General features: G+C 33.1%; 1 protein-coding gene across 1 annotated transcript; it reads right to left on the minus strand.

Moving 5' to 3' along the window:
- Positions 1-4,845: 4,845 nt before the first annotated feature.
- On the minus strand, positions 4,846-9,128 carry LOC147386715 (protein trichome birefringence-like). The gene is made up of 5 exons (XM_086423439.1): positions 8,281-9,128; positions 7,788-7,980; positions 7,288-7,481; positions 7,008-7,166; positions 4,846-5,522 (listed from the first exon to the last, which is right to left on the minus strand). The coding sequence occupies exons 1-5, from the start codon at positions 9,021-9,023 to the stop codon at positions 5,168-5,170; spliced, it is 1,644 nt and encodes a 547-aa protein (XP_086279565.1). The 5' UTR covers positions 9,024-9,128; the 3' UTR covers positions 4,846-5,167.
- Between the last annotated feature and the right edge of the window lie 1,747 nt (positions 9,129-10,875).

Genomic DNA, 10,875 nt, shown 5'->3' on the forward strand with positions numbered 1-10,875 from the left:
ACAAACCCTAGTCTCCTCTCTTCTTTTTTTCTCTTAAGAGTCTTTCTCTATTTTACCTAATCGTTCTCTTTATATAGATAGAAAGACAAATCCTAAAATAAAAGTCAAATAAATCAGAATTATCTACATAATATATCCTTATCTAGAAATAGATATTCTCTAGTTAATTAGGAGACTTTCTATTTTTGGATAAAATTACAAACTTAACACAAAAAAACATAATTAAGTATATATCAATCAATACCTTGAAAGATGCAATAATTATCATGTGATCGATCATTGATATTCGCCTTATTTACATCACGCGTCCAATACCGAATTTACCCTCTAACAGAAACTATTTAAATTCAAAAAAATTTTAATGCTTATGTTACTGATTTATCTTTCCTAATCTTTCTTCCACTCATTCATGCCAACTTCCTCTTCTTTATTACATTCAATTTTATAATATGGTGCTTCACGACTGTTAAACATTTAACTTTGATTTTTGGTTGATCAAGTAGAACTTTTTATGTAATTTCATAGAGATCCATAAACTATGGTTCTTAGTCTTATGATGTTATGCCTACATAAATAATTATTTATTCTATGGACTTGAAAATATAAGCCCCATCTTCTTGTAGGCTTAAGATCAAGGCCCTGACCCCTTTTTTTGTTTTTTTTTTTGTTTTTTTGTTTTTTTCTGCTGTGTCATGTCAGGTCAGGTCAGGTCAGGTTAGGTTAGGTTAGTAGGACAACAGCCCAACAAAAACGCTATAGTAGGCCCAGGCCCATTTCAGCACTGCAAACCTTAAGCCCAATCTGGTTGAACCAGAGATGGGCATAAAAACATGCTATGGGCCTTAAAAGAACCAACTCCAATTAGTAAACTTTCTTCATGATCGGGGCTACAAATCCTGATGGGCCTTCACATCAAGTCCCGGGCCCGTAGCACTAATTTGCCATTTAATTAAAGTGACTTACACATATTATTACAATTTTCAGTATATATGTATATATTTGTTCCCAAAATTAGTCATCTTCAACGACTATGGAAAAATTCTTTTACTCTACTCTTCAACTTTAAGTTTCTAACACCAATTAGGGCCCATTAGATATCCAATTGAATCTTCTTAAGGCCTGACACATAATTTTAAGCCCATTATATCTGGGTACCAAAATCTAGAATAATTAGGAACTCCCCCATTGAAGGAAAAGCCATTAAAGGCCCAGCCCATTAACTAAAACACTCCCTATTTAAGGTGTTCATGAATTATTGACTGATTATTTAAAAAGTAATTCATTTTATAAAGCCCAAAATTCAATTCAGCTTGACCTTGGACCAGACCTATATGAAAATTTTGCCATTTTGGCAATCAATTACTATTAGATTGGAGCATTATTTTCCAAATAAAGTTTGGTCCATAGGTCTTTCGTGCAATAAGGCTAAAAATCATTTATCGGTATGATAGAGATAAGTTAGGTGCAATATAATAATATATTATTACAATATTTCATCTAATCATATATTAAAGGTTTAGATTAGTATCAATTATATTGATGAATTCATGTGGAGTATATAAATCTTCTAGGATTTATATAAATTTTATTTTCTTTGTATGAGAGCTCAAATTCTTCTCAGAGCACAATCTTAGTACGTCTCGCTTTGTTCACCCCACAAACTAACGTATCGTGATCTCCTTTTATTTTATATATATATATATATAAAAGGTTGGGTTATTTTGACAAAATCCTAAACAATATTCTAGACAAAGTTTTGTCTTATATGGCTAAATATTTTTAGAATGGGCCGATTTTTTTGTGATGATGATCTCTATAGTCAGTAGATCATCTTCACAAAAAATCAACCAATTCTGAAACTTTCAATCCCATGAAAAGTGGTTATAAATTAACAATAAAAAATTGATAGTTCACGATTTTTCAACTTATAAATTAGAGCTAGAAATTTCAGAATTGATTGATTTTTTGTAAGGATAATTTTCTCACCATAAAGATTATCTTCACAAAAAATCAACCCATTCCGAAACTTTTGGCCTATATATGACAAAATGCGTTGTCTAGGATTTTTATAAATTCAAAATACAAGAAAAATCCAATAATAATGGGCTTCTCAAGCAAGCAATAATTGTGAAGAAGGTAGGTGACATAAATACATAAAGTTAGGGTTCATAGATATAAGTTAGGTGTATTACCAATCCAATAGGTGTAAATTTTTTGATACTATGATAATTAATTTAGAGAGATTCTATTGGCACACCAACTTTTATTTACAACTCACCAATCCTTATGAAATTAAATGATTATTTACTTATAGTTTGATGTTTTTAAGTAAAAAAAAAATTGGTGGGTTAATAGAATCTCTCTAAAGATATTATTATAATTTTTGTGGAGTAACATTTTGGTCGAGATCATCAATATTCCACATTAAAACTTGGTGTTGTTACTGTCTATATCTTTGTCAATATTATCATAATCGAACACTTGTGTGGTATTTGCCAAAGAGTCTCTAATGCGTAAGTTAGACTAAAGTTTCTATTCAAAGAATGATAAAAAAAAAAATATCATTTTAACTCAAGGATCCCCTCCCCTAGACAATAGCTTGCACTTTCATAAAAATTGTTTGGCAATTTTCTTCCTCCATGTTTCTCCCAACAATCTCACCCACGATTTTAGAATTCTTGTCAATTATGCTTTCTGGTCTGTACTTTGATTCAAGAAAACATAACTTAGATGTATTGTTAATCAATCCACGCATTTCGTCAATCAAGCTTCACGGTGAGTTCGTTGTGGGGATTATAGGGTAAAATCGTACTTTTCAATTATTATGTTTGTGACATCCACAAACATAATAATCTAATGCTTCAGGGTTGTAGAGAAAAAAATTCTTTGAACTTTGAAAAAAAAAACATCCCAAAAAATAATTATTTTTCACTGTTGAATTTCAATTTTAAGTTTGGAAATTATGTGGAAGTTTGGTAACCGTCCATTTTCAAAACCTTGGATCATGTTAAAAAAATTTGTTTTTTGTTTTTTATCCTACTTTTTTGAAGCAACTTTGAGGGCTGTGGTGTTGGATTGTGTTGAGGTGATAATCCATTTGAGCTAAATGACCCTTGTTAAGGCTCAAATCTTTACTAAGTTAGTTAGGAAACTGTTTCTCATTTCTTTATCGTTCTCTTCCATTTATTCCGTAACCCAGAGTCGACAGTTGGAGTTTTTCCAACACCAGATTCTTTTGTATTGGGATTCCTTTTTAACCACTACAAAATATGAATCTCGAGGTAAATATGTTTTCATCGATGATTAACTTTGTACTTTTTTTCTAAACATAATTAAAATTAGACTAATTATAATCTTACTCGAAGATTTTCACTTGGTTTGTACTAGGTCGACGTGGCAAGTTCACATAACCGTAGAACTTTTTTCCTTATGTATCCCAAAGAAAAAGACCAATGGTTGTGTACACTTGCCATGTCGATTGAGTGAAAAAATTTGGAGTCAGAGTATCATGACTTATAATTATAATCAATGGTGATGAATTGATGTAAAACAAGTTGCAGAAGAATTTATGGAACGTTTGGATCGTCAAAAGTCTTAGACCCACACGGGCCCACAGACCCAGAGGGACGATACACTCAAAATCATCTGAACAAACTCATTCTCAAATAGAAAAGTTGAGATCGTCAAAATCAATTGCTTTGTAATTGAGTTTTTCGTTTTTAGACTTGATTCATTCATTTACCTTTTTTTTTTTTTAAAGGCAATTTTACTATCTTTGATCATTTCTATTTTATTAATAGCTTTACTTATACAAGTGAGAATAACGAACCATCAATTATCTCTTACTTCTATGGTTTAGTAATATTCATTTTTAGAGCTTAGATAGTTTTTTTTTTCTTCTATTTTTAGTAATTTTTACTACTTTTGACAAATTTCGTGTTTTCTTAAGATTAGTAGTTTTTTTTTTCTATAAAAAGATTATAACATCGTCAATTTAATAAAATTTCTCTTTTAAGAATTACTTCCTAGTGGATTTCAGATTTTATTAGTCTTCTATTGTTGTTTCACACTCGCTGTGTCATGAACTCTTGTGGGTCGACATAAGCTATCCCTCCTTATAAGTAACTTTTACACACACACAAATACAAAATCAATCACGTTTTTGTGTGACCAACAAACCCCAAACCCAACTTGAGAAATATAAAGACTTGTCAAATTCTAGAATACAGAATACACAAGAGGACTTGTACAAACCCACGACGAGTAGACAAATATCAAAGAAGAATAGTCAAATTTCAGAATACATTAAGGTCAATGGACAAGACCTCCTGGAAACATTATTGAATGGTTGATTAAAGAAGAAAAATGCGCGTATCCCATGTGCACCAGACTTTTAAAAAACACTCTCCTTAAGAAATTATTTTCATTAAAAGCACCCAAAGTGTTCCAACATTTCCTCTTATTCAATCAAACTTCATCTATCTGGAAGAGGAAACTCTGATTGATGGATCAATGTTTCGTGTTTCAAATCTGGGCTCACGCTCACCCCTATGGAACGAACCCACCCCACTTACTTGGGGGTACGTTGCTCCATTCAAATTTTCATTCCAGAATCGACACTCTGAAATAAACCCGACTCACTAGTAGTATATTGAGATAATTGGTTTCTCAATTACCATTGAGCACTCCAATAAAATGATAATTTAAACAAAAATAAAATACACATCATGTCAATTAATTTAGAGAATCATCGATTATATAGTAGCTTTATTTATTAACCAACGATCATACTATATAATGAAAACTAATATAAATCTATTTCACTTTATATATAAAGATTTAGTCTTCAAGCTTCCTGAAGAAAAAGAATATTTCGTGGTGGGGTTAGAGAGAGATTCATTCCCCACTCTTCCCAAATATAAAACAAATAGATCCTTTACAGCACACCCCACCCGGTCCAAATAAGACCCATTTCACCTCCCTCTCTCTCTCTCTCTAAATCTCTTTGCTGCTTATTAGAAAAGACACTCTTTCTTGGATCTTCTCCATGTTATTTGTATCTTTCCAAAGATGAAAAATATTATATGATACACATTAATTTAATAATTTAATAATTAAATAATTAATTAAATATAGCTCATAATCTTTGATTTTTCTTTTATGTTACCTAAGGCTGCTTCGTCTGTTGCTCTTGTTGCTTTTGTTTGATTAGAAGTTGTGCATAGAAGAGTTCGTTCCATGTATCGGGAACTCCGGGTAGGCACCAATGGCTGCAGTCTTGGTACCTTAACGGAGATTTTTGCTCCTTTTCTGAATAATTCTGTTTTCGGTAGATTGATGGGTGAGCATCCTTCCTGTAATCGGTCATCCTCGTGATGTTTAGGTAGGAGACGGGCACTTTCATCCCTTTGAGTACCGACTCCAACACTCCCATCTTTGGAGGGTATTTCATTAGATATGTCTCATTCTTGATGGGTTGAGTCTCGCTATCGCATTGTCCACCCGAATTCCACTGCCCACCACTACAAAAACATAACAATAGAGAAAAAAAATAGTTCATTATGTGAAACAACAAAGCAGTAAAGAGAGAAAAAAAACAGAAATCACGCACGAAAAACAATGGTTTATGTGGTTCGGCAGTGTGCCTACGTCCATGGATCAGAACAAGAACAAGAACAATCACTCCCTTTTCTTCTTTCCTTGCTTTTACAGCCCTAGAGATCTCTATTTATAAAGCCGGGAGTTGCTAAACGAGTCTATCTCCCCAAAATAGAAACCTCCCTAAAAAGAAAAAACACCATAAGAAAATATTACATCATACCCTTTTAGTAACCCCTAAAAAATTTGGTCCGGGGGCTCCACCAGCTTCACCCCAGAAACTCTGCATACTGCCAACAGAATACAAGACATTTGCACAACACTTTCTTTCCTCGTTTTAGAGATCTAATGAGTATAAATCAAAGATGATGGAAGAAACTAAGACGTGGGTATTATGAATTTAGAGTGGATTTGATTAAATTTACATGAATTGGGAAACGAAACTGAAGGTAGTGAAGGAAACTTAAAGATTGGAATCTAGAATTTACGATGTTCTTATTTCCCCATCTCAAGCTTCAATGAGAATTGAATCAAAGATAATGGAGGAAAATAAGTAACGGACATTAAGAATTTGGAGTGGACTTGATTCTATTTACATGAATTGAGCTCAAAGATTGGAATCTAGAACGCACAATGCTCTTAATTCCTCGTCTCAGAGCTTTATTGGTGTGAAAAACAAAGCTGCAAAGAGAAGAGAAACAATTACACAAACACAAAGATTTACATGGTTCGACAGTGTGCCTACGTTCACGGATCAAAACAAAATCCAACCACACCATATTCTTCTTAATTACAGCCCTAGAGATCTCTAGCAAAAACTGAGAGCAGAGAAAACATTTCTCTCTTCCAAAAATACAAAACCCTAGACGTGCATATCCCCAAAAAAATTTGCAGGGATGCTGCCTCAGAATCCCCACATGAGCCTAGTCGAGAAGCCTGACCGGGACCTTTTTGAAGCAGTGTGGGCTCACCCCAGATGTTTTGCCTCATGAAGCCCAAAGATAGTACAAGACATTTACACAACAAATGGGGACGAATCAAAGTAACTAATAAAATAACAGTGGGCTATTTACTTACAACCCGCTGCAACTTTGCCAACTTACACACCTTTGTCTTCTATAACTAAGACAGTTTTAATAATTTAGAGCGGATTTAATTCAATTCACATTGAAGATAGTGAAGGAAACTCTAAAGATTGGAATCCAGATTTTACGGTATTCTTATTCCTCATCTCATCTCAAAGTTTTAATGGGGATCAATCAAAGATGATTGAAGAAACTATGACATGGGTATTAAGAATTTAGAGTACATTTGATTCAATTTACATGAAACAGGAAATGGAATTGAAGATAACAGAGAAAAAACATAAGTATTGGAATCCAGAATTTAAGTGTCCTTGGTTCAATTACCTGAAATGGGAAGGTGAATAGCCCCTAAAGAAAACTTGGGTCTTGTCAGGATTTACATTTGCATCGACCCATCTTGCCCATGTTGTTAGAGCTTTTCGAAAAGCCTCTAGAACTTTCAATTGTCCATAGACATGGCTGCCTTCTTGGTAATAATCTTTCCTGCCAATCGTTCAATCATTTGGTGTTTCTACTTTAGTTTCTTATAATGAAAAATCTACACACACATAAAAATAAAAATAAAATTCATGAGAGAGAAACGTTAGGGAGATGGAGAAGATACCCTTTAGAAGTCTTCTCGTGAGTCCACCAATGTCCCGTATTGAAGACAATGATATCTGCAGTTCTGTATTTTGACGACGATCGTTCAACTAAATCAAGTCGAAGTGTTTCCTTCTTCGATCCATTCATGTCAGGCATTTCCCATTCTTGAACCAAGAATGGAGATGGAAAAAACTCAACGGTGCAATTATAGTCCTATTGATCCATCAAACCCCAGATCATCATCATCAACAAATAAATGAAGAAGAACAAAGAAATTTTTATTAAATATGAAACTAAGAACAAAGAAATCATGATGAACAATAGTCTTACTTTAAATTGCACTTCTAAGTTAAAATAAAAAATAAAAAAACTCAACAGTGCAATTATAATCCTAATGATCCATCAAACCCCAGATCATCAAACAAATAAATTCTACTAAAACAAGAAACTGAGAATTAACGAAATTCTACTAAAAATGAAACTAAGAATTAAAGAAATCAGGATTAACAATAACCTTACTTTAAATAAAAAGGAGCAAGAACGCCCAGTGCGAAATTTGCGTTGACCAGAAGCTTCAAAGACCTTGCTTTTATCTTGCAATGAGTTTCTAAGAATGCAAACTAGAGATTCCCACATGTTTCTATTTAGAGAATCACCAACAAAAACCAACCGTTTTCCTCTCAACAATTCCAACATCTCTATCCCATTCAACCTTCATTCATTCAACAAAAAAAAAAACCCAAATTGATCAATTTCAGTAAATTTGAACAAACCCCATTATAGAAAAAACTGAAAGAGAAATTAAAAATTGTAACTTGGGAACAAATAAACATAACCAAATCGATAAATTTCACTAGATTTGAAGTTTTTGAACAATACCCATAATAGAAAAAACTGAAAGAAAGATAAAAAAGTGTACGTTGAGAACAAATAAACAAACCCAAATCGTAAATTTCACTAGATTTGAAGATTCTACCAAAATCTATAATAGAAAAGAAAAAAAAAATTGTACCTTGGAAGATTGCAACCCTTGGGTTGCCACCTAAGTTTCTGATAATCTCCATCTGGTCTACCATTAAGATAACAATTGAAACTTTCATCAATATAAGGACAAGATCCAGGAGAGTAAAGCGGATGCAAATCATCCCTCACCCATTTCCCATCCAATATATCACATTTCATCAAAGAATTCGGCAAACCCATTGTTTTGTTCTTCAAAATCTGATCTTTAGTATTACTACTAGTAGTAGTAGAATTAGTGAAATTCGAAACCCTGTTTTGCTTTGCATCCCCTTTAACAGTATGATTCGAATTAGTAGTAGTTGTGAAATTTGAAACCGTGTTTTGCTCTACAACCCCTTTAACAGTCTGATTCGATTGTAATTCTTTTGATGGAGAAGTATCCATTGTTGGATTTGAAGTCTTGTTGAGAGATTGAGTGATGTTTTGGTTAATTTGTGAAGTGGGTTGAGATGAATTGGGGAATAAGTAAGAGAAAAAAGAGGACTGAGATCTATTAGGGGAATCTTCAAAAGTTGAGGAAGAAGTAGAGAAGATGTTGTGAAACCAAGGAGAAGAAGAGTTTCTAGAAGGACTGAAAGCTAGAAAGGCAGTGCAGGCAACGAAAGTGAACATCAACCCATAAACAAAGAGAGCTGTTTTTCTTGTTTTGAGAACAGAGAACAAGTTTCTGAAGTCTGTGATTAGATTTGCTCCTCCACCATTTGTGAAGATTTGCTTTCCTGTGTCCGCCATGGCGGATTTTTAACAGGAGTTGTGGAAACTAACCAACCAAGAGTCCTCTCTCAACATTTATCTCCTCTCCTCTCTCTTTCTATATATATATATATGTAACAGTAGTTCTTGGGTTGAGAGAAATGGAGAGAAGAGAAACTCAGTTTCTCTTTTCAGGTTTTAATCAACAGTAGAGAAATTGGGACAACTTTGGAATTTTAAAATGAATCAGAATCTAATAACGTGTCCCGTCCTACAAAATAGGTTATGTTTCTACGTGCCACGCTTTAGTTAGTGTTTAAAATATCTTGGGCTTCGAATCAAGCAGTTTACGCAGCCCAATGTATGTATTTTCTAATCAAATTATGACACGTAGACAATGTTCGTATTTATAGAAACAGACTACCGTATAAGATCTTAACTCTTTCTAAACTATCTTAAAAGTGATCTAGAAAGAGAGAGAATTGAAACTACATACGGTCGTTTTGGGGTGACACATCTGATGTGGTGGCGCGCACGTATCCGTAGATATTTTTCCGCGAGATTCGCGTAAAATCATCTACAATTATGTATACGGCATCATGTCAGATGTGTCCCCTCCTGTCACTGTAGCATTAGTGAATTATAAAATATTTTAAAGGGATTTACCTGCACTGGTAGATCTGTCTGGTTGCAATTTTTAAAAAAAAAACTCTCTTACCTGGCCGACTTCGTTACTTACTTTATGAATCATGCTACCATGACTGACTTAGTAAAATTTCAAATCTTATTAATGGTTGTTGGTATCACATCTATAATCAAATTAGCAATCCAACATATATATAGGTATATATTTCATGGAAAAAATCAAATTTAAAAGAGAACATAAAAACAAAAACCTTTTTAAGCTTGATAGTAAGTTTTGAAAATGGATAGCTATCAAACTCTCTAAATTAAAGATGAAACTTAACATTTTTTTGGAATAAATTTTTTTTTTAATTCTTATAATTTTATGCTTTTTGATCGTGTGGAATCAGATCATATTTTTGGATGCCACAAAATGTATGTTAAGCAACAAAGTAAGTGCATAAATTTGAATATTATGACGTGGATTCCCATTCAAGGGTTTGCTTGGTAGGTAAATAAAGTAAGGATTGGTGGGCTCCAAGGGAATTTTTTTATGATAAAAATGCAATAGTTGAATTTGTTCGGTAAATCTCTCCATCAGTTTGTATATAGAGAGAGAATTGAAATTATAAAATGTTCTAAAAGGATTCGCTCCATCCGTTCCTATCTATAGAAACAAGGCAACGTATGGGATCTCTATCTTTTAAAAATATCTTAAAAGAGATCTAGACAAAAAATTGAAATTATAAAATATTTTAAAAAGGTTTCTCTCCATTTTTCTCAATCCAAACATAACGAAGGAGCTATTCCCTACTAGACAAAGAAGTTCTCCTCTATCCAAATAGGGCCTAGGCCAACAACCCACAATTCATAGCTCCACTATAAGCCAAAACTATTGTACTATCATTTTTATTAAAATTAACTACATGTCCTTACCCCTTATGAAAAATAAATTCATTTTTGTCTAAAATTCAAGAAGAAAAAAAATATTAAAGTAAATTATGATTGTAAAATAGTATCCATTTCTTATAAAAATAAATAAATACCAAAACAGGCACATAAAAATAAATAAATAATCTAGTTGGACCAAAGATGGGCCTAAAAATTAGGCCAGCTTGAGACAATAGATATTTATAAGAAGGAATGAGCCTTAAAGAATCAATTCCAAGTAGTGGACTTTCTTCATGATCTGGGCTACAAACCTTACCGATAAGTCGATGAGCCTTCACATATAGTCAGTAGCCCATGTCACTAAGGCTTCGTTCTT

This window comes from Akebia trifoliata, chromosome 14 (genome assembly GCF_017979445.1).
Source record: "Akebia trifoliata isolate Shusen 1 chromosome 14, ASM1797944v1, whole genome shotgun sequence".
Classification (NCBI taxonomy): Eukaryota; Viridiplantae; Streptophyta; class Magnoliopsida; order Ranunculales; family Lardizabalaceae; genus Akebia; species Akebia trifoliata.

Bases quoted from the DNA above. Each gene is read 5' to 3' on its own strand.
- LOC147386715 (XM_086423439.1), bottom strand. From the start codon at position 9,023: ATGGCGGACACAGGAAAGCAAATCTTCACAAATGGTGGAGGAGCAAAT. The intron at 7,981-8,280 runs GTACAATTTTTT...GAATGAATGAAG, and splicing joins AAGGGTTGCAATCTTCCAAG to GTTGAATGGGATAGAGATGT. The intron at 7,482-7,787 runs GTAAGGTTATTG...ATGGATCAATAG, and splicing joins CTTGCTCCTTTTTATTTAAA to GACTATAATTGCACCGTTGA.